Raw genomic sequence first — 27,224 nt, 5'->3', positions numbered from 1 at the left:
ATTTGTATGTTCATTCAATTCAGTTCAAAATCATGAAAAGTTCAATTTATGAATTCAATGATTACATTTGTGCATCACACATTATTGTACATCAAAGTATTTCATTCAAATTCAATATCCAAATTACACATTATAAATTATGGAATTCAAATACAATTTATGTTGGCACTGAAATCGATCCATAGATTGGTGACACGGCATAAGCGTTAGGATTTGTGTACGGTTTGTTCAATCAATATCCGAACTTAAACAACGAAGACGGACAATCATTTTGATTACGTGAATTCATTTTGCTATGTCGTCCACAAGATTGAATTAATGACCAGACACGGTGTGGGCGTTGTAAGGAAGGGCTGCCATAGGAAACGTGTTCTAGCGGTTTCAAAGTAAAAGCGGTGTGACTCCAACGTTACTTACTTACCTGACCATCGCTCCAGCTAGCTAGCTTTTGCAATTAGTAATATGATTTATTTTATCTTATTGAATCATTTGTCTCAAAAAAAGGGAAGGGTATAAATAGCCATGGTGTCATCGAAAGTGAATCGCAAGACCAAAGCAATCTTTATCGGCTGGCCTCTTGGCTTCTATTTCTGTGGAGTTTTGCTATCTGTGTGTTTAACTGTTCTATTTCTGCTTTCTGACCGGCCACAGAGACTGCCTAAAAATAAGACAAGCAATAGAATACAAAGAGCAAACTCTGATCTGGCCCTATGGCGACAAGAGCATGTTGCTGCCTACGTTGCTTTTACACATGCAGCAGATTCAACCTCCTCACACAGTGGGTGCTGTAGCAGATCCAGGGGGCTTTAAGTCGGCTACATTATTCAATAGCTACAAACACAAGTATACAGGTCTTCCTCTTGCACATACAACAAAGCCCATGTGCAACCCATGTGCAGATATCCCTTTAAAAACACACACATGCACACAAACACAGACACAGTACACAGAGCCATGCTGGAGGAGACACAGCATCTAATCTGCAGAGCATAGGTGTCCACCGAGACAGAAGACAGCCGTGGGCATGGTGACAGTAACTCATGTCAAGCCCAGTAGGGTGTATACCAAATACAGCTCAAGGATGAACCATATAAAGACTGGATTCACTCAAAACAAAAGCTGTCAATCAAAACACATGTTCCAGGTGCCTGAACACAGAAACAGACAAGGCATTGGTTGGATTTACAAAATCCAGTTTTTTTGGCATCTACATTTAAATAAATATTCAAAAGATAGACACTTATAACACTGTAGATAAGTGTGTACTGCAGGTCTACTTCCTGGATTGCACATTATTAGTTCACGGAAGCAATATAATATATGTCATTGAGCAGATGCTTTTATCCAAAGCAACTTACATACCTATTCATTACGGGTGTTCCCTGGAATCAAACCCACTACCCTAGCGTTATAAACACCATGCTCGACCAACTGAGCTACAAAGGACCACTCTATTGTACCATTTCCCCAATTATGTTTTGACTAAACTAAAGTATTTTAACCATGCCATATCTCATTGTAAATAAAATACACTATGTATAGCAATAATCATAAAGTCATTCAAGTCACCCTAACATAAGCGCTGGAACATTTCAACATGTGTCAGAAACAGTGGTATATCATGACATGGCATAACATCATAAAGCAACAGAATGTGCAATATATTCACCAGCAGATGGCAACATTGAGCAATACTTTTATGTATTTATTAGAGAGGATTTTAGTATTGCTTATACAGGTCATTATGAATAACACAGGATATATGTCCATGGTAGTACATGTTATATACTATGTTAGGCGAAAAGATGGATGCATTATACACTGACATGTTTAGAGAGGGTCATGTTGAGGGAATGGAAACTAATAGATGTTTTCACATTCATCTAACCCCTATAGAATGATTCAAAGACAAGGAGACTCAATATACTGTATATAACAAATGATTTTAATTAGCTATATTTTTTCATTCTCCTTCCTTCCGTCTGTTTCTTTTTTAGTACTTTGATTTTATTATTTTATGATATAGAGCTATACAAATAAAGTTATTATTACAAATATGTATCATTAACTAAATGTATTAAGATAACACATTGTTTTCACAATATATTACACCTTTAGCCAGGCTTTAGTTTATTGTAGAATGCTCCAATGAATACCCTGCAATTAAAAGTACTTCTCCTTTCATCCCTTTAACTAAAAAACACAGCAGAAGACTGAATAGCTGCAACAACAACGAGATGGTGAGAAGCTCTGTAATGAATAATTCACAATGTGGTACAGTTCAAAGACCCTTCCGAGAAACCAATCTTTCCCCTTACTGAATATCAAACAGGGTTCAGCGGAGCGGCAGCGCGCGTCTTGTCATGGAGGTCACTTCTGAAGTCAGACATTCGGTTTCATTGAGAACCCGATGAAGAATAGCCTGGTCTCCGTGACTATTGTTGTTATGACATACAAGCCACAGAGGAGTGGACTAAAGCACAAACAGGTCTAGGACCAGGCTAGTTAAAGATCTATAAGGGTCTACACATTGTTATAGGAATCACAATTGGGATAGTACTGTACTACTGTATATATCACAGTGGGCAGTCTTCTTTTCTTCATAGCTGTTAAACTGAGTCCCCCACTACTTTAGTACAGGTCTCTCATGATCTCCTGCAGTAGGGGGTGCAGACACATCTGCACCTCCTGCTTCTTGAGCAGGTGGATGAGGCGGACGTGGTCGGCCACCAGCTGCCGCAGGTCGGTCATCTTCTGCAGGAGCTTGGCGAACAGCTGGGGGCAGTCTGGGTGGATGGTCTTCAACTGCAGCTCCAGGGCCAGCAGCACTGTCTCCTGGAGGTCCTCAATGGGCTTCACGTTTACCAGGCCTGGACGGTCTAGAGTAGAGTACAACATGGTTAAGGTTAGTCACCAGAGAGTGGGAGAGGGAAATAGAGGAAGACTGGACAAAGACATTACAGCAAATGATCTGAAGTTATAATGATCTACCTGATGAGCAAAGTCCAAGTTCAATTGAAATGATACAGCACAAAAGAGGACAACGTTAAGTAACGGATTTCCTCTTCGTCTGAGGAGGAGTAGCAAGGATCGGACCAATGTGCAGTGTGGTAAGTGTCCATAATGAGATATTTAATCAATCAACAGAACACTGAACAAAATTACAAACAAACAACCGAAACAGTCCCGTATGGTACAAACACAGGAAACAACCACCCACAAAACACAATAGAAAACAGGCTACCTAAATATGGCTTCCAATCAGAGACAACGACTGACACCTGCCTCTGATTGAGAACCATACTAGGCCATAAAACACATAGAAATATAACAACAGAACAAAACATAGAAAAACAACATAGGATGCCCACCCCAACTCACGCCCTGACCAACTAAAATAAAGACATAAAAAAGGAACTAAGGTCAGAACGTGACATTATATCTGGTCTCCAGCCCAATCAAGTCATCTCTGAGCAATAAAAAAGCAAATCTTGCAGATCGTGCATATAAATGCATAAATGTAAAACTGAAAAACAATCACCTCCACTGAGGATGATGACGGCGAAGAAGAGCGCCATATCACTATCGTCCAGCTCCAGCACGTTGAACTTTACCGCAAACTCAAACTTGGGCTCCATCATCTCACAGAAGGGCTTCCTCAGGCTCTTGAGGAACTCCCGGGTCATGAAGATCTGTCCGTAGGCAAACAGTGTGCCGTCCTTGTTCATGAGCGGCGCCAGCATGGTCGTCATGACCTCGATGACCCCGTACTTCAGCAGGATCACCTGGTCGTTCATGTCCAGCTCTGTGAACCCAGGGATGCTCTTGGCGAACTCTGTGACCTCTTGTACGGCCTCGGCGGAGCGGAACTGGAGGCGGCGGAAGACGGAGAGCTCCAGCTCCCCAGCAGGCTCCTCAGGGGGCAGGACGGACCTCTGGCGCTCCAGTACTGGGAGCTGTCTACAGTTTATAAAGTACTGACCCGCCGTCAGAGACTTCATGTCATGGATGACAAACGGCTGGAAGAAAAGAGATACATGCCATAGGTAATTAACTATGTAAAGAAGCATTTCCATCCGTTGTCATTCATTCTCTTGGCACTTAGTAGTGATTCAGTATTAGGCAACTTGCTTGGTGCACAAGGGGTTAATCTAACTAGGAAATAAAAGGGAAATTAAAACTTTTATGTTTGTTTCCTTGAGAACCAAAAATATATCTGTTTCTCTAAAATATAAATAACGGTCTATTAGTTATTTCCTCTTAGACAAACTGACATGACCCAATATTACTGCTTCCTATAGTACTTTGATATTTTGCTACCAGTAAATCAGGACAGAGTGGATCTACCAAAAACTGTGATATTCAAATAAATAGAACCAAATGTCTGGTGTGTGTGTTTGAGTGTGTGTGTGTGAGAGAGAGCGAGAGCGAGAGGTGAAGTGGCTTTCAATGGGTCTGTTCTGATTGATCTCACAAATTTCCCATTGACATCAATGCATAATTCATGTAACACTGTCTGTGCATGTACAGTATCTCAAGTAACAATTGGGCCCTTACTGAGTTTCCGTGGGTCTTTCCAGAGAGGATGGCCTTGGCCTTGCTCTTGGTCAGGGGAAAGTGTCTGTGGTAGGACAAACACAGCTGTCTGGACAGGGCTCTCAGGTCCGCTGACTCTGGGTTCCTGGGGTCCACATCCATAAACTCAGCCTGCAGCTTCTCTCTCTCAACCTGGGGCATCCGGCCGAAGCGGATGGCTGCATGGGGGCATCAGGGAGGTTTACCGTTAGTGCATTACATTCTAGCCTGGGTGCCAGTCAGACGCTTTCTGTATTGAATAATGTTAACAACACTGCCTGCCCAAACAAGACAATGACAAATAGGTTGGCTAAAGAAAGACTATACTTCATCCCACTGTGGAGAAAAATTCCAACGTCTAAAGGCCCTTTACAGACAGACAACTGCTGTTGAAACAGTTCATATTGAAAATCTGTAACACCCTTGACATTAAATAAGTGTCATCAAATAGGACAACTAACCCTGTCACCCCTTTGTGAGTGGGCGTTACTCAGATTGTGATTGTATAATAAATACTGTTGCAGAAGGGCTTATGAACTTTTACAATAGTTCTCATGGTCTCCATTTGGAGCCCAGCCCATCTGTCTAAGCATTTTATGTCGTAGCCACATTATCTGTCTTAATTAATCAATGATTACACTACAAATATTTAACTGAACAAAAATGTGATAATTCCTCGCCATTATATGGATGAGCTGAGACTAAGTCGCGTGCACATATTGTGTAGCCGAGCAATGACAACTGATGACAAATCAAATCTAAGTTTACACCGATTTGCAGGTGTTATAGCAGGTGCAGTGAAATGCTGGCGTTAACAGCTTTAACAGGGCAGTAGAATGTCTAGCGAATACACAGATTAAAAATAATTTTGAAAACAAGAAACGTCAGAACGACATGACAACATCTCCTGAGAGCTTTGGTGTGTCTGCCAGCAGTTGTCCCATCACAGGTACTAAAAGAGTACAAAGATCACTGTTATACAAACTAACATATAAATCACCAATAGCAAGCTGTCGCTGAGATTGTGGACTGACTGCATACCACTGGCATACAAACAGGATGAAATTGCATTTTTATCTGATTAGCACAACATAAGTAGGCTATATTTAAAAGCACATCAAATGCAATGTTCAAACACATCATGTGACCAGCTAAGGCAGACGGACAGGAATGTGCTTATGATCACTATCTATCTCTTCCAAATTTAGTGCAAGACAAGCAAAAAAAGATATGAGCTTTCGGCAAAATGAATTGGAGCAGCCACAAATCCTTACATAACACGCAGTGTTTGGCGTTATGATGTATGACAAATCATGACCCTTATAAATCTTTGTCGATTTTTTTTTACATAACAATGTGGTGGCTTACCATCATGTGACATGCCCACAAGCAGACATTTCTGAAAGCGACAGTACTGGCACTTATTCCGGCTCTTTTTGTGAATCCGACAGTGCAGATCACAGTGGTCATACACCAGTTTTAACCGCAAGGTTCTTCGGAAGAATCCCTGAGAGAAAGGCAGAGAACATGTTGATTGTAGAATCCTACAGCAGCAGTTGGCTATAATTATTTTACAGGGAAAAAATTGAAAGAAATGTAAACGATGTCAAACCATGAGCTTTACATGAATCCAATGGCCAGGGTGCGTGTTTATGTTTCAGGGTTAAGTCCTTACCAATATGGCCCCATGGAGGTTACATAGCGAGACATTTCTATACCTCCAAGCATTCACAATAATCATACATATTGACAAGCCAACAGAACCAAAGGAGGTAGGTCTCAGTCCTACCTTGCAGCCCTCACAGGCATGGACGCCATAGTGGAAGCCTGAGGCCTTGTCCCCACACACTCTACAGTCAATATTGAGCAGAGAGCTGGCGTCTGTGTAAGTAGGGGGATTGGAGTGAGGCCGGGGTCTGGACAGGCTGACAATGCTACAGTCGCTGGACTGAGAAGGCGATAAGGGCTTATCGTTTACTGAACCTAAACAATATACATAACATCACAGGCAAAAGGAAAGAGTGTCATTCAAAATGTGTGGCAATTGCTTTAACACAAGATTCAATTGATGTGGATAGATAATTAAGTTATTACACTTTTAGTTGTAGGGAATTACAGATTTATTGACAATCCCTTACAGTAGACTTACGTTGATACACGCTGTATGTGTAGTTGTATGAGTGGCTTCTGTCTGGGCTGTGGTTAAATGATTGGCTTCTGTCTGGGCTGTGGTTAAATGATTGGCTTCTGTCTGGGCTGTGGTTAAATGATTGGCTTCTGTCTGGGCTGTGGTTGAGTGAGTGGCTTCTGTCTGGGCTGTGGTTAAATGATTGGCTTCTGTCTGGGCTGTGGTTGAATGAGTGGCTTCTGTCTGGGCTGTGGTTAAATGATTGGCTTCTGTCTGGGCTGTGGTTAAATGATTGGCTTCTGTCTGGGCTGTGGTTGAATGAGTGGCTTCTGTCTGGGCTGTGGTTGAGTGAGTGGCTTCTGTCTGGGCTGCGGTTGAATGAGTGGCTTCTGTCTGGGCTGTGGTGGTGGGGACTGTTGTGGCTGTACTCTAGAGAGGGGAGATAAGGGTAGTCCAGCGTCGACAGGGTCTCCATGTCAAAACTATTCATCTTGTTGTCCATCTCTGCCAAGTCCAACGTGTCCAGCCCAAAACTCAGCAAGGACCACGCTGCTCTCCGTGTGTCCACCATCTCTGGATAAGAAGACACTAGACAGCAGTGTTAAAAGAAAAAAGGTCATCCAACAGAATAACTATCTCAATTCACTATAAATAAAGCTATCAAGGAGACAACAGGAAAGGAAAACCATTCATTACCACCGCCGTTGTAACTGTACTGTAGCCTGTTAAAACTAAGAAATAGAACTGGACAAATTCTACATTCACGCTAATATGGATCTGGTTATGTATTGTACATTAGATTCAGGGCAAACACAGGAATGCAATTTAAGATTGGTTTCATTGAGCTTACAGTAGTGCTTAACAGATAGTGAAAACTAACTAATCCGCCTCCCGGTAGGAACTCTCAGCCACACCATAAGTAAACTCACCCTTCTGTATGATTTATTTTATAGAACACACAGACAGATCTTTAGATGCATTAGTAGAGACAGGTCAATATAGCCATGCTCACTTCAACTCAAAGAAAGACAGGTCTAACTACACTCTCTCTCTCTCTCTCTCTCTCTCTCTCTCTCTCTCTCTCTCTCTCTCTCTCTCTCTCTCTCTCTCTCTCTCTCTCTCTCTCTCTCTCTCTCTCTCTCTCTCTCTCTCTCTCTCTCTCTCTCTCTCTCTCTCTCCCCTCTCTCTCTCTCTCTCTCTCTCTCTCTCTCTCTCTCTCTGCAGAAATCGAGATATGATTCAATAAAACATCTCTGATTGTAGGATGATAAATTGCCTTTCTGTTATATGTAGCTATTGTCTTTCAAAAGTCACGAGAAAACTTGAATGGGTGGCATTGGCCATAAATCAAGAGGCAATGCATCATTTGATTATACATTTGTGGGAAGAGGGCCAGGCTTTCAGTGTGATGCGTCAAATGCTCATTGTAGTAGTTTTGTTTTCTAATAGACAAGACCTAATTACAACCTCTAACAGGCTCAAATAGGTCTTGCACATGCTCAAACCTGTGCTGTGTGCAATAAAAAGTGTGTGTTCTTTGGTTTTACTATCCTTGTGGGAACCAACAGTGAGGACATTTTGCCAGTATCTACAAGGAAAAATGATATTTTAGGCTTAGGGGTTAGGTTTAGGGTTACAATTAAGGTTAGGGTTAGAATTAGGGTTAGGGGTTAGGTTTAGGACTAAGGGTTAGGAGTTAAGGTCAGGGATAGGGAAAATAGGATTTTGAATGGGAATCAATTGTTTGGACCCCACAAGGTTAGTATAACAAACGTGTGTGCATCATAATGATGATAAATGATCTACACATACTGTACCTAAACAGAAGACTGACAATGTCCTGTGGAATAGTCTTGTTACCAAAGTGGAATGATTTGAATAGTTAGTGTGTTAGAAGTTGGTAACTAGGAAACACCTGAATTATGGTGATCATATAGAGGTCTCGATTATACAATAAAATAAAAATAGTAACATAAATTGAAATAAATGACATCTTTGTCAAACTGTCAAAAGTTGACAGTAGCCTTTTTCTAGTTTGAAATACAGACAAAGTTAACATTTATATTCACAACGGAAATCCTTATTATAATCCAACAATGTTTTTTTTATGCCAATGCAAATAGGCCTAGATAAATTATCAAATGAAATAAATGAAAGCCTTTGATCGATCTAAGACCAGTATCAGTTTATGCAAAGCATTGTCAGACATCAGTTTCACTTGTTCACCTTTAGCCTGAGCCAGGCAGTCTACATTCTCACGTATTAGAATTATTCAAGGCTGATATAGCCTAGCCTACCTGTCCTGGTCTTCTATACAAAAATAGCCTTATAACACTTCACCACGCACTTGTACAGCTTCATTCACATATTCCGCCATCTTTCTTCCTTTTTCTTGATCCCGTTGTTGCTGAATTATAGGCCAGGGCACTGCGGGTTGCATGTGGGTCATATGGCCAGTATCTGAATGACAGAAGTTCCCCTCGCCCAGTTTGCAGCCTGCATACTTCCCATCCCCCATCAATTTGCAGGTTGGACTTTGGAATCAGACTTCACGGAACACTGGAGACAAACCTGTTGCTCAAAGAGTGATTATCTGATTTGATAGGTAGGCTCCTTTATGAGATTGTTTGATTCTCATAAGGTGTGAAGCACTGTATTCAGAGCTGCAGTACACAGAAATCCATAGGCCAACAGGGGTCCATTTTGACACAAAGGGGCAAAAATAAAATCATAATTTCTAAACAAATGTTTTATCCTTCTGAAATGTTTTAACTTTGTCAAGCAATTACCCTGAAAAAATATATAAATGCAACATGTAAAGGGTTTGTCCTATGTTTCATGAGCTGAAATAAAAGATAACCAACATTTTGAATATGCAAATGAAATGCGTATTTCTCTCAAATTTTGTGCACAAATTTGTTTACATCCCTGTTAGTGAGCATTTCTCCTTTGCCAAGGTAATCCATCCACCGGACAGGTGTGGCATATCAAGACGGTGCACCTTTTTCAAATGTTTTATTTTATTTCACCTTTATTTAACCAGGTAGGCTAGTTGAGAACAAGTTCTCATTTGCAACTGCGACCTGGCCAAGATAAAGCCTAGCAATTCGACACATACAACAACACAGAGTTACACATGGAATAAACAAAACATACAGTCAATAATACAGTAGAACAAAAGAAAACAAAAAGTCTATATACAGTGAGTGCAAATGAGGTAAGATAAGGGAGTTAAGGCAATAAAATAGGCCATGGTGGCGAAGTAATTACAATATAGCAATTAAACACTGGAATGGTAGATGTGCAGAAGATGAATGTGCAAGTAGAGATACTGGGGTGCAAAGGAGCAAGATAAATAAATATATACAGTATGGGGATGAGGTCGGTAGATAGATGGGCTGTTTACAGATGGGCTATGTACAGGTGCAGTGATCTGTGAGCTGCTCTGACAGCTGGTGCTTAAAGCTAGTGAGGGAGATATGAGTCTCCAGCTTCAGAGATTTTTGCAGTTCGTTCCAGTCATTGGCAGCAGAGAACTGGAAGGAGAGATGACCAAAGGAGGAATTGGCTTTAAGGGTGACCAGTGAGATATACCTGCTGGAGCGCGTGCTACGAGTGGGTGCTGCTATGGTGACCAGTGAGCTGAGATAAGGCGGGGCTTTATCTAGCAGAGACTTGTAGATAACCTGTAGCCAGTGGGTTTGGCGACGAGTATGAAGCAAGGGCCAGCCAACGAGAGTGTACAGGTCGCAATGGTAGGTAGTGTATGGGGCTTTGGTGACAAAACGGATGGCACTGTGCTAGACTGCATCCAGTTTGTTGAGTAGAGTGTTGGAGGCTATTTTATAGATGACATCACCGAAGTCGAGGATCGGTAGGATGGTCAGTTTTATGAGGGTATGTTTGGCAGCATGAGTGAAGGATGCTTTGTTGCGATATAGGAAGCCGATTCTAGATTTAATTTTGGATTGGAGATGCTTAATGTGAGTCTGGAAGGAGCGGTTATGCTGGACAGGCGAGCAGGTGCGGGCAGTGATCGGTTGAATAGCATGCATTTAGTTTTACTTGCGTTTAAGAGCCGTTGGAGGCCACGGAAGGAGAGTTATATGGCATTGAAGCTCGTCTGGAGGTTAGTTAACACAGTGTCCAAAGAGGGGCCAGAAGTATACAGAATGGTGTCGTCTGCATAGAGGTGTATCAGAGAATTTCCAGCAGCAAGAGCAACATCATTGATGTATACAGAGAAGAGAGTCGGCCCGAGGATTGAACCCTGTGGCACCCCCATAGAGACTGCCAGAGGTTCGGACAACAGGCCCTCCGATTTGACACACTGAACTCTATCAGAGAAGTAGTTGGTAAACCAGGCGAGGCATTTGAGAAACCAAGGCTGTCGAGTCTGCCAATAAGAATGTGATGATTGACAGAGTCAAAAGCCTTGGCCAGGTCGATGAAGACGGCTGCACAGTAATGTCTCTTATCGATGGCGGTTATGATGTCGTTTAGGACCTTGAGCGTGGCTGAGGTGCACCCATGACCAGCTCTGAAACCAGATTGCATAGCGGAGAAGGTACGGTGGGATTCAAAATGGTCGTTAATCTGTTTGTTAACTTGGTTTTTGAAGACCTTAGAAAGACAGGGTAGGATAGATATAGGTCTGTAGCAGTTTGGGTCTAGAGTGTCACCCCCTTTGAAGAGGGGGTGACACTCTATGGGAATCTCAATCTTCCCAATCTTTGGGAATCTCAGATGATACGAAAGAGAGGTTGAACAGGCTAGTAATAGGGGTTGCAACAATTTCGGCAGATAATTTTAGAAAGAGAGGGTCCAGATCGTCTAGCCCGGCTGATTTGTAGGGGTCCAGATTTTGCAGCTCTTTCAGAACATCAGCTATCTGGATTTGGGAGAAGGAGAAATGGGGAAGGCTTTGGCGGGTTGCTGTGGAGGGTGCCGGGCAGTTGACCGGGGTAGGGGTAGCCAGGTGGAAATCATGGCCAGCCGTAGAGAAATGCTTATTGAAATTCTCAATTATAGTGGATTTATCGGTGGTGACAGTGTTTCCTAGCCTCAGAGCAGTGGGCAGCTGGGAGGAGGTGCTCTTATTCTCCATGGACTTTACAGTGTCCCAGAACCTTTTTGAGTTAGTACTACAGGATGCAAATTTCTGTTTGAAAAAGCTAGCCTTAGCTTTCCTAACTGCCTGTGTATATTTGTTCCTAACTTCTCTGAAAAGTTGCATATCACGGGGAGTGAACCAAGGACTATATCTATTCCTAGTTCTACATTTTTTGAATGGGGCATGCTTATTTAAGATGGTGAGGAAGGCACTTTTAAAGAATAGCCAGGCATCATCTACTGACGGGATGAGGTCAATGTCATTCCAGGATACCCCGGCCAGGTCGATTAGAAAGGCCTGCTCGCAAAAGGGTTTTAGGGAGCGTTTGACAGTGATGAGGGGTGGTCGTTTGGTCGCAGACCCATTACGGATGCAGGCAATGAGGCAGTGATCGCTGAGATCTTGATTGAAAACAGCAGAGGTGTATTTGGAGGGCGAGTTAGTTCGGATGACATCTATGAGGGTGCCCGTGTTTACGGATTTGGAGTTGTACCTGGTAGGTTCATTGATCATTTGTGTGAGATTGAGGGCATCAAGCTTAGATTGTAGGATGTTAAGCATGTCCCAGTTTAGGTCACCTAGTAGCACGAGCTCAGAAGATAGATGGGGGGCAATCAATTCACATATGGTATCGAGGGCACAGCTGGAGGCAGAGGGAGGTCTATAGCAAGCGGCAACAGTGAGAGACTTGTTTCTGGAAAGGTGCATTTTTAGAAGTAGAAGCTCGAATTGTTTGGGTACAGAATTGGATAGTAATACAGAACTCTACAGGCTATCTTTGCAGTAGATTGCAACACCGCCCCCTTTGGCAGTTCTATCTTGGTGGAAAATGTTATAGTTAGCGATGGAGATTTCAGTGGTTTTGGTGGTTTTCCTAAGCCAGGATTCAGACACGGCAAAGACATCCGGGTTGGCAGAGTGTGCTAAAGCAGTGAGTAAAACAAACTTAGGGAGTAGGCTTCTAATGTTAACATGCATGAAACCAAGGCTTTTACGGTTACAGAAGTCAACAAATGAGAGCACCTGGGGAGTGGGAGTGGAGCTAGGCACTGCAGGACCTGGATTAACCTCTACATCACCAGAGTAACAGAGGAGAAGTAGGATAAGGGTACGGCTAAATGCTATACGAACTGGCCGTCTAGCACGTTCGGAACAGAGAGTAAAAGGAGCATGTTTCTGGGCACGATAGCATAGATTCAAGGCATAGTGTACAGACAAAGGTAAGGTAGGATGTGAATACATTGGAGGTAAACCTAGGCATTGAGTAATGATGAGAGAGATATAGTCTCTAGAGACGTTTAAACCAGGTGATTTCATCGCATATGTAGGAGGTGGAACAACATGGTTGGTTAAGGCATATTGAGCAGGGCTAGAGGCTCTACAGTGAAATAAGACAGTAATCACTAACCAGGACAGTAATGGACGAGGCATATTGGTATTAGAGAGAGGCATACGTAGCCAAGTGAACATATGGGTCCAGTGAGTGGTTGGGCGGACTGGGGACATGGCGATTCAGACAGTTAGCAGGCCGATGCTAACAAGCTAAGAGTTAGTAGGCCGGGGCTAAACAAGCTAGCAGTTAGCAGACCGGGGCTGGCAAGCTAGCAGTTAGCAGACCGTGTTAGCAAGCAAGCAGTTAGCAGGGGCTAGCAGTTAGCAGACCGAGGCAGGCAAGCTAGCAGTTAGCAGACCGGGGCTAGAAAGTTAGCCTTTGGGGGACGTCGCGATGGGGGTAAGTTTTTGCCTCTTCGTGCGGTGACGTCGATAGACCAGTCGTGGAATTAGTAGGGTTCCAGGTAGCTCTAGGTAGTTAGCAGGCCTAGCAGGTTAGCAGAATGGGCCTTCAGCGGGCGTCGCGCCTGAGGGGCCTGTTGGAATCCTCGGGCAGATTATGTCGGTATTCCAGTCGTAGAGGATCGGCTGGGTTCCGTGCCCCGTACCGGCAGTAGAAGGGGTCCGGATATTGTACCCCAGGAGTGGGCTTCGGTGGTAGCACAGGAGCCCTGGCCGGGCTAGCTTCAGGCTAATTGGTGCTTGCTCCGGGATGGAAACGCTAGCCAGGAGTGGTCACCCGGGATTGCGGTTAGCTAGTTGCGAAGATCCAGATGAAAATGTTCAGAGTTTGCGGTAGGAATCCGGGGATATGGAGAGAAATAGGTCCGTTATGCTCTGGTTTGAGTCACGTTGTTCGAACTGGTGAGTGCTTTCCGAGCTCTGAGAGAGCGTGATTCTGAAGTTCTGAGAGAGCGTGCAATTGGCATGATGACTGCAGAAATGTCCACCAGAGCTGTTGCCAGAGAATTCAATGTTAATTTCTCTACCATAAGCCGCCTCCAATGTCATTTTAGAGAATTTGGCAGTATGTCCAACCGGCGTCTCAACCACAGACCACGTGTATGGAGCCGCGTGGGCGAGCGGTTTGCTGATGTCAACATTGTGAACAAGTACCCAATGGTGGCGGTGGGGTTATGGTATGTGCAGGCATAAGCCACGGACAATGAACACAATTGCGTTTTATCAATGGCAATTTGAATGCACAGAGATACCATGGCGAGATCCTAAGGCCCATTGTTGTGCCATTCATCCGCCGCCATCACCGCATGTTTCAGCATGATAATGCACGGCCCCATGTCTCAAGGATCTGTACACAATTCATGGAGACTGAAAATGTCCTAGTTCTTCCATGACCTGCTTACACACCAGACATGTCACCCATTGAGCGTGTTTGGGATGCTCTGGATCGACGTGTACCATGTTCCTGCCAATATCAAGCAACTTCGCACAACCATTGCAGAGGACTGGGACAACATTTCACAGGCCACAATCAACAGCCTGATCAACTTTACGCAAAGGAGAAGGCAATTGGATGTTACACCAGATGCTGACTGGTTTCTGATCAACACCCCTACCTTTGTTTTTAAGGTATCTGTGACAAACAGATGACCATCTGTATTCCCAGTCATGTAAAATCCATAAATTAGGGCCTAATGAATTCATTTCAATTAACTGATTTCCTTATATGAACTGTAACTCAGTAAAATCTTTGAAATTGTTGCATGTTGCACTTATATTTCTGTTCAGTATACCGCTACAGTTAGTAGTTACCTGTCCAAGATTGAAATCAGTAACGGATTAGCCAAACTCAGTAATGTAATCTTATTACTTTCTGTTACTTTTGGATTACTTTCCCCTTAAGTGACATTAGAAGAAGACAAAAGGATCCATCAAATGCATTTGGTGGGTCCTCACAGTGGTCTCTGACTTCTGGTCAGACTCGCTCAGGTGGAACAAACTTAAACTTGTGCACTTTTTCAATGCTGAATTGAATTGAAAGGTGTCATAATGTATTTTTTTCTCTTGCAATAATCCTTTCTGAATTTAAAGGAAAAATCCAAGAAGTAATCATCTAGTTTTTCAAAAGTATCTGTCATCTGCTTACAATATTTTAGCTGGCTATGTAACGGATTACAGTTACAGTTTTTTTGTAACCAGATTACATGTAATCAGTTACTCCCCAACCCTGATCGCCCATATCGGTGGGCATTTTAGGTCATACAGGTATGTCAGATTAGCTCAATCGCCAATTTCTGAGCCTCTGAGTGTCACAGAAACACAACACTTTGAATGAATAACAGACAAGTTTTCATAACAAGTGGCCATGGATCCAATTGATAAAAAATATCGGTTAAATTTTTATTTATTTTGAAACATAACATTTGACTATAAATGTGTGACATTTTTCAAACACATGCTTATTTTAGGGATTTTAAACCACTTACTTGGGTTACAAAAGGCTTTGCAATCATTACCAAGTTGATGCTTTTAAGCAAAACATATGTTGCCTCTTTTAGGGGTTAATATAACTACAAGTGTAACCTATTCCTTTTAAACTCAAGAAATAGAATTCCATGGGATACATCTGCATTTCTAATGCAGAGAATGAGTAGGCCCTGTAGAGTCACATTGCTTATTGATGCATGGTCACTTTATTAAGAGTTGCAGGACTGCAGAAACCATCAGTGGATATAATCATGTCAACAATAATGTCTACAAACAAAGCCAAATGCCCATAACAATACCACTAAAACAGAACTCCAGATTGAACAGTTTATGTCGACACAGATAACCAGGCATTCGTCAATTATGGCTATGGATTCCCGTCTCTGTAGAAACATGCAGTTAGTTTAGTCAATTAGTGATTTGAGAGCATGTGTCAAAATAGGCGAGACTTTAAATGAGCGTTGTAATCTCCTTATGCTAATGACAGACCGTACACATTCAAACTATTAAATACATGTACAATAAAGCTACAACATTCAAAAGTCATAAATGCACATTACAGATGGTTTGATCCTCTTCTGCCCAACAGTGATTCCCACACTACTGCATGATCAACACAAACTTTACATCTCTCGACTTGCACCTCAAGAAGTCATACCATTAGTTGTAGTGCTGTAATGATATAGCATGCACAGTACGTATGTATCTAGATAAACAGGAAGGAGGTTACTGTAACACTTTGTGAAGTTGATGACACAGAGACTGGTTTCGGTACCTCATTTTTCATTCCCTCTGTTTCAGGGTTATTCAACCCACACTGCGTCTAGTCAGAGAACAGACTTGCAAAAGACTTCCTCAAGTTGCGCATGGTCTCGGCCTTGGCCACGTCTTCACTGGCTGTACGAAAGAAGGATGTTTCCTTCAGACCAAAGGCATTGGTCAGGGACTGAGATTTACTGGAAAACAAAATTAAATAATTGATTACAATCTGTAGAAAGCCAAAGGTTTTGTCAGAACAAATAACCTCACAACTTGACTGTAGAGCATTGTATTTATAAGATACAGGCTCTTCTTTTTGGTTAAACCTTTTAATTATGTCGGAATTATGTTTTTTTAATGTTGCTGCCAATGTGTTCTTACTTCAGCGATGGATGTGCCTGTGCTTTTTCCTCTGCTGTTGGCTGCTCTACCACTGGAGGCTGGCTCTGCTCAGGGCTCAGGTCCTTCTGTTGTGCCTGAGTCATTGGCTCATTTTGGGGTTGTGCCAGTGGCTCAGGCTGGGGCAGGGCTGAGGCCTGTGGAGGTGCCTTGAACTCGGGTTGGAGCTGAGGCGCTGAGTTGCGCTGTCTTGGGGGTGCAGGCTTGGCAGGCTGTGCTGGAGGTGCTTGTTGAGCCCCCAGGCCTCCTGGTCTGGGCTTGCCCTGACTCGCTGACTGGGGCTGGGGCTGCTGTGTGGTTGGGATAGGCCTCTGGCATGAGTCCTTAGCAGAAGCTTTAGGAGTTGACTTTGGATCAGGCCTGGGACTTTGGGGTTCCACCCGGCCCCCTAATTTTAGTACAAGAAACACTTTATGATATTATCACACTTTTGCTGTGGAGAGAGGATATTGAAAGTCTTTGAATTTGAGTCTGTATTTTTTCACAGTTGTATGTGAAATTTTGTCCCTCAAACCATCTGACAAAAACAGTAGACACAGTCTAAAATCGACACTGGTCAAGGGAGGAAGTCAAAGCTGCGAAATAAAGACACACAAAGCAGGAGGGGATACAATATTACAATACTGCAGATACATTATCTCTCATGCGTTAGAAGCAATGCAATGTGGGGCGCACATGCTTTGAGGGTATAGATGGAGGGGTTTTGACCAACCAATCAGTTTGCTCAATGATTCTCCACTTCAATAATATGACATGATAGATACAGAGTTTAACTATCATTAGTGGGTCTTAAAATAGAAGTAAATTGATATTGTTTTCTGACCTTGCTTCACCTGTGTTTGTTGTTGGTCTTCTTGCTCCACATATGTTTCTATAAACTGACATTTTTTAAGGAGTCTCTCTAGCTACTGTACGTACATAGTGCCACAATATAGGGTGATTTGCTCGTTGATATTGTCTTTTTATACAACCATAACAAATATGGCGACACACGCTGAGCATATACCGCAAAAGGAAGCTTTATTGCCAGTGACAGGGGCAAAATATCCAGTTGGGGAATTTTTTTCCACAATGTATTGTTATCTGTACTGAATTCTTTCCAACAATTCAACACTAGTTCCAAGAGAACACACTTAATAGTTGGTGGCAACCCTGGTCCCAAATAGAAGCAAACGAGCCGGTATGAAAAACTAAGCCAGCAAAGGAGTTTCACCTGGGCAGGATGGCTGATTTTGAGTTTCCACTGACAATAGCGCCTTTGATCAATTAGTTCCACAACAAATACCTCACCATGCAACTATTAAGGACCTTGGTACCTCCACTCTATCCTCCCTTTTATAGGAACGTCATGGCAGTTTGCCCCACAAAACCAAAACACAAAGCCACAGGTAAGGCTTTTTACAAGGTTACTCTCTGGGTTATCTGCACAGACACAATGACATTTCATACACGTTGGAAAATAAATTGCACATAGAGCTTGCTAACATAGTTCATTTGTACAATTCTGTTAGTAACAAACAAAAGTGTGTTTTAGAATGTGACACACATTTACAATGATGTTGATATTGCTGTATTCTTAGTTGGACAGTATGACCATTTTACCAAATAGGAGACATGCATGGGTTCTACATTATTAACTGCTACCTAATGCAGGTGTTTTTAATGGGGAAATGTTTGTATCCCACTTGTGAATGTAGCTGTATGAATAAATTATGGAATAATATCTGGTAATAAAAATATAAAGAATATAAAGTTAAAAACATATATATTGCACTCTCCGTTAACTCAGAGGAGTATAAGGCAAATATGTCAAAGAATCCTTAAATGGCAGTAACATAAGCATAACTCCACGCACATCATCACTGCAAAACAGAGCGCCATCACTGTTGTCATGGCAACACCAATACGGTTGTTGATATTCTGCGCGGACGGTGCGCGTATGGTAGAATCAGAAACCTCATACCTAATATTTCAGATATATTATGTAACACGTTGACCATTTAACTGAATCACAGTTTCGTGTTTTGACTTGAAAACATAATTTTAAGTGACAGGACTAATTTGACTACTTCCTGGTAATATATATATATATATATATATGTATATATATATATATATATGTATATATATAAAAAAAGATTGACACATTAATCATTTGCCAAAGAGGCAACGGTTGTTACTGGAATCTTACTAGTTGACAGACAAACCTCTAGAGTCATTATGTTAATGAATCTTAATTATTGGAATGAATGACAGCGTTTGAATATATCATAGTTAGTTACTCTCTAACTCTATCACATAAAAGCTCTCCTCTCACGATCGCAACTGCAGCTGCCACAAACCAATCCCATATATTTACAGTGGGGGACTGTGATTATACGTGCTGCGTGATAATGAGTCAAATATGTATTATTAGGCCAAAAAATGGTACACTAAATAACATCCTGTTGTTTTTACAGTAATTTACTGGCAGCCAGGTACCTGTAAGTTTCTGTAAAAAAAAGTACAGTATGTTACCATAAATTCCCCCCCAAAAACTGGTTTAACAGTGCATTACTGTAAAATGTACTAAAGTACTGTTAAACCAAAGTTTATTTGGAATTTACAGTAACATACTGTACTTTTTTTTTTTACAGTAACTTACAGCTAACTGTCTGCCAGTAAGTTACCATTAAAACAACAGGATTTTGTTTTTACAGTAGTCTATTGTAATTGTGTAAGTTATCTAATATGCTTGTCCTCATACACATGAAAACAGCTATGGCTGTGTTCTGTGCATAGAGACATGTTATAAAACTGTCAAAGAATGGTCTTTCTAAGCGTTGGTTGTTATAGCAACATTCACTGATGGAAGTATCTTGATGGGTAAGCTATCTGCTAATAATGGACAAAGACAAATCTAAATATCATGTCCTTTCAAACAACGCATGGAATGAAAGTTTACAGAGCAGTGATCTGGCTGTATGTATGCAGGTACTCATCAGCTTTCTTGGCTCTAACATTTGATTGTTTATGCATACATCTATTTTGTATAACGTATACAATATGCATTTGCTATTATGACACATTCACAATGCATACATCACAGGGACCATAGTTTGGATCTAAAGAATAATAGTGGTGGCACTAGAGAAACATCCAGAATGAGAAGGAAAAAAAACATGTTACCTGCCTTAATATCATTCATGCAAAACAAAAATAAATATCTATTATATTAGTATATGTATGAAAATAATTACCACTACAGTCATACGCACCAACATGTACATATTGACATATACACAAACGTCAAACTGCACGACAAACCACAGTTTGAACAATATCTAAAAGTACACACCAAAATGGAGAAATAAATGGGGGGGGGGGGGGGGGGGGGGGTAGAGGGAGGGCAAATAATGAATAATGACTGAATCAAACATTGGGCACACACAGCAGCACTGGACTCAGTGTAGGCACAATCTGCTTATTACACTGTCAACAACAGCCCCAAAGAACCACGGCTACAGAGAAACAGAGGCGACCGTTACAAGCACACTAAATCAACAAGGAAACACGTTAACAGTACATCTTGACACTGCATAGAGGAAAAAACACAGTCCAGGCCAGCACTACACTCTGGCCCAAACTAATACCAGCCACATCTCAGTTCGTCTACCGTCTCTCCCCAGCACCCTCCCCGCTTTTGTGTCCAGCTAATGTACATCATCATCATTTCGATATTAGATAGACTTCCTCTCTGGCGGGCTACTCAGTTGGCCTGGACGGGTTTAGGCCCCACTGCAACGCCATTACAGTCGAGAATGTACTGCAGACAACCTTGAGGAGGGTGTGGAGTGCCAGTCTTGGGATCAACCACAAGGTCCTTCTGGCCACCACTCTGCAAACACACAAAACACAGTGATACTCCCAGGGACACTACAGTAATAGTGTCCACTACAGTAACATTTCTTTAATGCAGAAGTCATTATGTCCTTATGATACAATTCTGCTTAAAAGAATGTACTTTTTAAACAGGAATACTGTTTTTATACAAATATAGCTATACTCTAGTTACTGAGAGACAGTAATACACAACCTGGTGCCCTATGTACATAGACATGGAATCACTGGTCACTTTAATAATGGAACACTAGTCACTTTAATAATGTTTACATACTGTTTTACCCACATCATATATATATACTGTATTTCAGTCAATGCCACTCCGACATTGCTCGTCCTAATATTTATAGATTAATTCCATTCTTTTACTTTTAGAGTTGTGTGTATTGTTGTGAATTGTTAGATACTACTTCACTGTTGGAGCTAGGAACACAAGCATTTCGCTACACCTGCAATAACATCTGCTAAATATGTGTATGTGACCAATAACATGTGATCTGATATGGCTGTAGTACAAGAAACTCTAAAATATAGGCGGAGGCTCTCAAACCGGATTTCCTAAAAAGCCTTCCTGTAAGACTACGACTGATCATATTCCCCATACAGTGGGGTGTGTAGCCTACTGCACCATACCTGTGATGGCTGCATGGTGGTGGGTCTGTTAGGGGACCCAGTGGGTGTCCGTCCTACTGCCTGGTTCATCTTGGCTACCACCATGTCAGTGATGAGCTGCCTGTCCTCTGCCTGGTGCTCTCCTACCAGTGGCATGGAGGACCCCACCACCTGACACACACAGAAGATGGTATTATTACCAGAGGAAGAGAAGGTGGAAGTGGAGTAGGTTATGAAGTGTGGACAATAGATTGCGTGTCACTTTTAGTTGAAATTAGGGGAAAACTGAATGGCTGGGGAAATAGGTAGCCTAGCAGCTAAGGAGTTGGACCTGTAGCCAAAAGGTCACCTGTTCGAATCATGGACAGGCGTTGGAAAAAAAGGGACTGCCTGGGTTCATATCCTCAAAACAATCCCCTACCGTTGGGCCCTTGAGCAAGGCCCTTAACCCCAAAACATGCTCTCCATCCAGGGGCACTGCAGCTTGACCCTGTGCTCCTCTCAACTGTGCGTCTGTGTGAGCATGAACATATAGTTAACCGTATCACATGTATGCTGCTGTTCCCATAACAACCAGATAGACTCAAAATGACCTGACAAAGGACGTGGAATACATCAATACATTGTTTAACAAAGATGTTGAACCTTTCATTATATTTAACCGCGTCGGTGTGTAGAGAGCAACTACGTAATTAGGTGATACAGCATGAGAAACTCATGCAATACGTCAAGCACTGTATATTGAAACATTTTCACACTTACTCCCAACTGTACGCAGCTCATACCTCAGTGATGTAGTCTTTGCCATCCTTCCCATGAATGGCTTTGACAGCACAGATATCCAACCCTCCGAAGATCACTGAGCAGGTGTCAACCCACAGCTTGTACCTGAACACGGGGGGAAGAAGGATAAGATACTCACACAAAGTGGTCTTACAGAGTGTCACAGTCAATGGATTCACGTCAAGGACAAGTGTGATGCTATTTAATAGAAAGAATTTGCATGTGGCAACGCAATTACTCAAATGGCTGTTGTCAATGGTGCACCATTCAGAGAGAACACAATGCAGCGTGCTAACTCGGATCAATACAGACATTTGCATTGTCTCTTAATGAGCTACGGGACCTCTCGTAATGAGACAGGGCATTGTCTGGTATTGTCCTATAAGATTGGATGCCTTATCAGTGGTGCTGTACTGCACTCGTACCTGTCAGTCATGGCCACTTGTTCCAGCATGGCTGAGCCTATGTTGGTCTTCCAGTTGCCAGAGATCGAGGTCCTCCTATAATGGACGAGGCAGACATTACACATGTATACATATTAAAGTCCCTGGCAAATTCAAATTGTGTCGGATTCATTTGATTACTCTTCTGGATTATTTCAAGAAGTGGACGATCCTTAAGCTGTACTGTGGAAAATGTAAAACTTTTCAGAAGCATATATCACACACATAAAACGGGTGAATAGTTCATACGTACATGTAAGCTTTGTAGTCATTGCCAATCTTCTGGATCCTGATGTCGTACTTGGAGTCGATGAGGGGCTCGGTGGTGGTGTAGGTTTGGGTAAGAGCCACCACACTGGCAATGTCCTGGAATTTACTGTGGTTATCCACCCTCACCTAGACACGGCACACACAGAGTACAGTGCGAAACCCAGGGAAGCAGAAACATTAGGAGATGAGAGTCGTCAGTGGTTCTCTCAAACTACCAGGTTCTCCATGTGTTTTTTTTTCTGCTGGTATAATCTTTTTTGGTGGCGCAATTGTTTTTGTAAATTACAATAATAACAAACGGACCAAAATGCACGTCTTACCACCCACCACTAGCAGCCCCACAATCTACAGAATAACAACATCAAGCCTTGATAACATTCTTACCTTTCCTACTCCTGAGTGAGCGTGTCCAATTTTCACCACGACAGGAAATGTTGGCATGGCAACCTGGGTGGTAAACCGTGTAGACATGATTGTTTCACGTATGCGTGGTTTCATCATACAAAAAAAAAAAAAAAAAAGAAGTCCACATTAAATGCTACATTTCAGAGCAGGAGAAGATTAGGTTCTTACCATATCCTTGTAGTTGGGATAGAAGGTCTGTTCAATCAGAGGGAACTTCTCTGCACCAAGCTTCCTGTAGGTGCTTATTAGCTGTGCAAACTAGAGACAAACATCAGACATCCCTTAGTCAAACTATGCAAATTATGTACTGTAGGCACAAATACACAAGCATCATGCATGGCACCCAGCCAGTCCTCTGTCTACCTACCGCCCAGGGCTTGTCACACAGGTTGTAGATGGACTCCAGGGAGTTGATACTGGGGATGCCCCCATACTGCAGACCAATGATCAGGTTACGGAAGTCCTCATTCTGGGTCATACTGAAGGCATGTTGGCGGATAAGGACAAAGTCCGGCTTGAATGACCTGTAAAAAAAAAGAATATAATTCATGAATATAATTCGTAAAAATCCAAATAACTTCACAGATCTTCATTGTAAAGGGTTTAAGCACTGTTTCCCATGCTTGTTCAATTAACCATAAACAATTAATGAACATGCACCTGTAGAACGGTCGTTAACACACTAACAGCTTACAGACGGTAGGAAATTAAGGTCACAGTTATGAAAACTTAGGACACCAAAGAGGCCTTTCTACTGACTCTGAAAAACACCAAAAGAAAGATGCCCAGGGTCCCTGCTCATTTGCGTGAACGTGCCTTAGGCATGCTGCAAGGAGGCGTGAGAACTGCAGATGTGGCCAGGGCAATAAATTGCAATGTCCATACTGTGAGATGCCTAAGACAACACTACAGGGAGACAGGATGGACAGCTGATCGTCCTCGCAGTGGCAGACAACGTGTAACAACACCTGCACAGGATTGGTACATCCGAACATCACACCTGCGTGACAGGTACAGGATGGCAACAACAACTGCCCGAGTTACACCAGGAACACACAATCCCTCCATCAGTGCTCAGACTGCCCACAATAGGCTGAGAGGCTGGACTCTCGCCTATGGGCACAAACCCATCGTCGCTGGACCAGACAGGACTGGCAAAAAGTGCTCTTTACGGACGAGTTGCGGTTTTGTCTTGCCAGGGGTGATGGTCGGATTCGTGTTTATCGTCGAAGGAATGAGCGTTACACCAAGGCCTGTACTCTGGAGCGGGATAGATTTGGAGGTGGAGGGTCCGTCATGGTCTGGGGCGGTGTGTCACAGCATCATCGGACTGAGCTTGTTGTCATTGCAGGAAATCTCAACGCTGAGCTCTACAGGGAAGACCCTCATGTGGTACCCTTCCTGCAGGCTCATCCTGACATGACCCTCCAGTATGACAATGCCACCAGCCATACTGCTCGTTCTGTGCGTGATTTCCGACACGACAGGAAAGTCAGTGTTCTGCCATGGTCAGCAAAGAGCCCGGATCTCAATCCCATTGAGCACATCTGGGACCTGTTGGATAGGAGGGTGAGGGCTAGGGCCATTCCCCCTAGAAATGTCTGGGAACTTGCAGGCGCCTTGTTGGAAGAGTGGGGAAACATCTCACGGCAAGAACTGGCAAATCTGGTGCAGTCCATGAGGAGGAGATGCACTGCAATACTTAATGCAGCTGGTGGCCACACCAGATACTGACTGTTACTTTTGATTTTGACCCCCCCTTTGTTCAGGGACACATTATTCCATTTCTGTTAGTCACATGTCTGTGGAACTTGTTCAGTTTATGTCTCAGTTGTTGAATCTTGTTATGTTCATACAAATATTTACACATGTTAAGTTTGCTGAAAATAAACGCAGTTGACAGTGAGAGGACGTTTCTTTTTTTGCTGAGTTTATATAGGGCAGGTAATCAAGGAAGTGATGGAGTCCAGGTGAGTCTGACGACGCGCAGGTGTGCGTAACGATGGTGACAGGTGTGCGCCATAACGAGCAGCCTGGTGACCTAGAGGCCGGAGAGGGAGCACACGTAACAGTACCCTCTCCCCGACGTGCGGCTCTAGCTGCAGGACGCTGACCAAAATGACGATCCCGGGGAACAGGAGCCGACCGGTCACCTCTGCAGAGGCGCAGGAAACCCGTCAATCCGGCTGAGACGCAGGAGTATGGTGACCTAGAGCGCCAGAGAGAAAGCATAGCTGATGGTACCCCCTCCCTGGGAACATTTGGATCCAGCCTCAGGGACGATCCCGTGGATCAGGAGAGGACCGGTCACCCCCGCTGATGTGCGGGAACCTGTCGCCGGCTGGGACGCAGGAACCTGACAGACCGGCTGAGGCAGGGGAGCCTGGCGATCCTGTTGAGGCATGAGAGCCTGACGAGGCAGTGGAAGCAGGGGAGCCAGGCAATCCAGTGAAGGCATGAAAGCCCAACCAGCTGGCTGAGGCAGGGGAGCCTGTCGATCCGGCTGAGGCATGAAAGCCTATAGTTGCTCCCGGACCCGACGTCATTCCCACCTAGCCAAAAATACAAAAAACAATCCCTGATACTTCCCTTAGGTGCGGCGTCATTCTGTAACGATGTGAGCTGAGATTCGGGTAGCAAGTTCAGGGAGTGAGTGTTTAATAAAATAAACGGAACATAATACAAAACAAGAACCTCGAAGAACGCACAGACAGGAAACAGAAACAATGAAGCCTGGTTAAGGAACCGAAGGGAGTGAGAGGTAATCAAGGAAGTGATGGAGTCCAGTCTGACGATGCGCATGTGCGCGCAACGATGGTGACAGGTGTTCGCCATAACGAGCAGCCTGGTAACCTAGAGGCCGGAGAGGGAGCACACGTGACAACTGGGATGTAACCCAAACTAAAGAGCGAGTTGTAAACCTCTAAATAATACACGGGACGAGACCCGTAATAACAAGTGCACAATAACACGTAGCAGGAAAGCCGATACAACAGAGCACAGGTACTCACAAGACCAACGGGCATGGGACAATAATCGACAAGGACAACGGGGAACAGAGGACACATACACATACTAATCAGGGGGAATGGGAACCAGGTGTGCGTAATGAGACAATCAATCCACAGATGAGAAAGGAATTCGGTTGACCGTTTTATCTGTGGATTAATTGTCGGAGTAGAGGACCTTGTGCATTTCAGGTAAAATAACAACTCCACGTTTATATCCCAGGACAAATTAGCTAGCAACAGCAAGCTAGCTAAATTGCCATAAATGTTTAATGCTTTTCGACCTGTCCCCAAATGAATATCGTTGGTTCAGAGTTTGTTGTGGATATTTCAACCTGCGTGTCCTGATTGCTTCTGGTGTGGGTGAACAAGATCAACGTGCTCGCAAAGTTAGACATCAAATCTGGAAATTTGCCATGGTTCTATTTACATGTAAAGGTCAACTAATGCTGACCACACAGCTTGTGTTGCGTGAGCGAGCGTTGAAAACAACATACATACATGTTATCCAATCATTGCACCCACACTGCTCGCGCACCTCAGCGAGCGTCTGCGTGTGCTAAAATAGAAATAGGTTCTATTTGCCTCTCCATCTCCTCGTTGGTTTTCAGGAGCATATACCCACGTGCCATCTCCTCATTGGTGTAATGCACCGTAAAAGTTGGTTGCCAACCGCCATATAAAGTCCAAAGAAGTAAAAAAAGAAGCCTGAGGAAGGAGGAGAGATGATGAGAAAGGAATTTGGTTGACCATTTTGTCATCTCTCCTCCTACCTCAGGCTTCTTTTTTTTATAACTTCTTTGAACTTTATATGGTTGGCAATCAACTTTATGGGGCATTACTACAACCGACTGGAGTGTGGACATCAGTTCATCTTTGAGAGGCAGGACTTGCAGCGAGTTGAGCGTCACAAAGAGAATCAACGTGTCGCAATGATTGAATAACACGTGTGTGTACATTTCTTTTGCAACGCTCTCGCATGCCACAGGAGCGGTGTGGTCAGCATGTAAGGCTTGAGTGTGTTGCTCAGGAAAAATTGCCTCTCAGAGCAATGGTGAATTGTCAAT

At 43.1% G+C, this 27,224-nt stretch overlaps 2 protein-coding genes across 3 annotated transcripts in view; both read right to left on the bottom strand.

Annotated features, from left to right (window-relative positions):
* Positions 1-1,688: 1,688 nt before the first annotated feature.
* Positions 1,689-9,205, bottom strand: LOC120059497 (peroxisome proliferator-activated receptor gamma-like). 2 transcript variants are annotated; one of them, XM_039008603.1, is made up of 7 exons: positions 9,051-9,203; positions 6,725-7,291; positions 6,365-6,558; positions 5,944-6,082; positions 4,558-4,754; positions 3,542-4,019; positions 1,689-2,879 (listed from the first exon to the last, which is right to left on the bottom strand). In XM_039008603.1, coding segments are annotated over exons 1-7 (1,824 nt in total). In that variant the 5' UTR covers positions 9,052-9,203; the 3' UTR covers positions 1,689-2,631. The 2 variants fall into 2 exon arrangements, with proteins under 2 accessions (XP_038864531.1, XP_038864532.1); XM_039008604.1 differs by having other exon boundaries at positions 2,632-2,879; positions 6,365-6,456; positions 9,051-9,205.
* Positions 9,206-20,502: 11,297 nt separating this feature from the next.
* syn2a (synapsin IIa) overlaps positions 20,503-27,224 on the bottom strand; it is a 40,594-nt gene continuing 33,872 nt past the window's right edge. Inside the window, exons 4-11 of the mRNA XM_039008602.1 lie at positions 23,517-23,673; positions 23,318-23,407; positions 23,129-23,191; positions 22,728-22,870; positions 22,457-22,531; positions 22,034-22,136; positions 21,270-21,419; positions 20,503-20,631 (exon numbers count right to left, since the gene is read on the bottom strand). Coding sequence (XP_038864530.1) covers positions 20,503-20,631; positions 21,270-21,419; positions 22,034-22,136; positions 22,457-22,531; positions 22,728-22,870; positions 23,129-23,191; positions 23,318-23,407; positions 23,517-23,673 — 910 coding nt within the window. The remainder of the gene's footprint in view (positions 20,632-21,269; positions 21,420-22,033; positions 22,137-22,456; positions 22,532-22,727; positions 22,871-23,128; positions 23,192-23,317; positions 23,408-23,516; positions 23,674-27,224) is intronic.

The sequence above is a fragment of the Salvelinus namaycush genome, chromosome 14 (genome assembly GCF_016432855.1).
Source record: "Salvelinus namaycush isolate Seneca chromosome 14, SaNama_1.0, whole genome shotgun sequence".
In the NCBI taxonomy this organism is placed as follows: Eukaryota; Metazoa; Chordata; class Actinopteri; order Salmoniformes; family Salmonidae; genus Salvelinus; species Salvelinus namaycush.
The sequence above is the reverse complement of the archived record's forward strand: the minus strand, read 5'-3'. Positions and strand labels throughout refer to the sequence as shown.

What these genes read in the sequence shown, in the direction of transcription:
- LOC120059497 (XM_039008603.1), bottom strand. An exon ending in CACATACAGCGTGTATCAAC is followed by an intron (nt 6,559 to 6,724) that starts GTAAGTCTACTG and finishes TATATTGTTTAG; the next exon opens with GTTCAGTAAACGATAAGCCC. An exon ending in TGTGGGCATGTCACATGATG is followed by an intron (nt 4,755 to 5,943) that starts GTAAGCCACCAC and finishes GCCCCCATGCAG; the next exon opens with CCATCCGCTTCGGCCGGATG.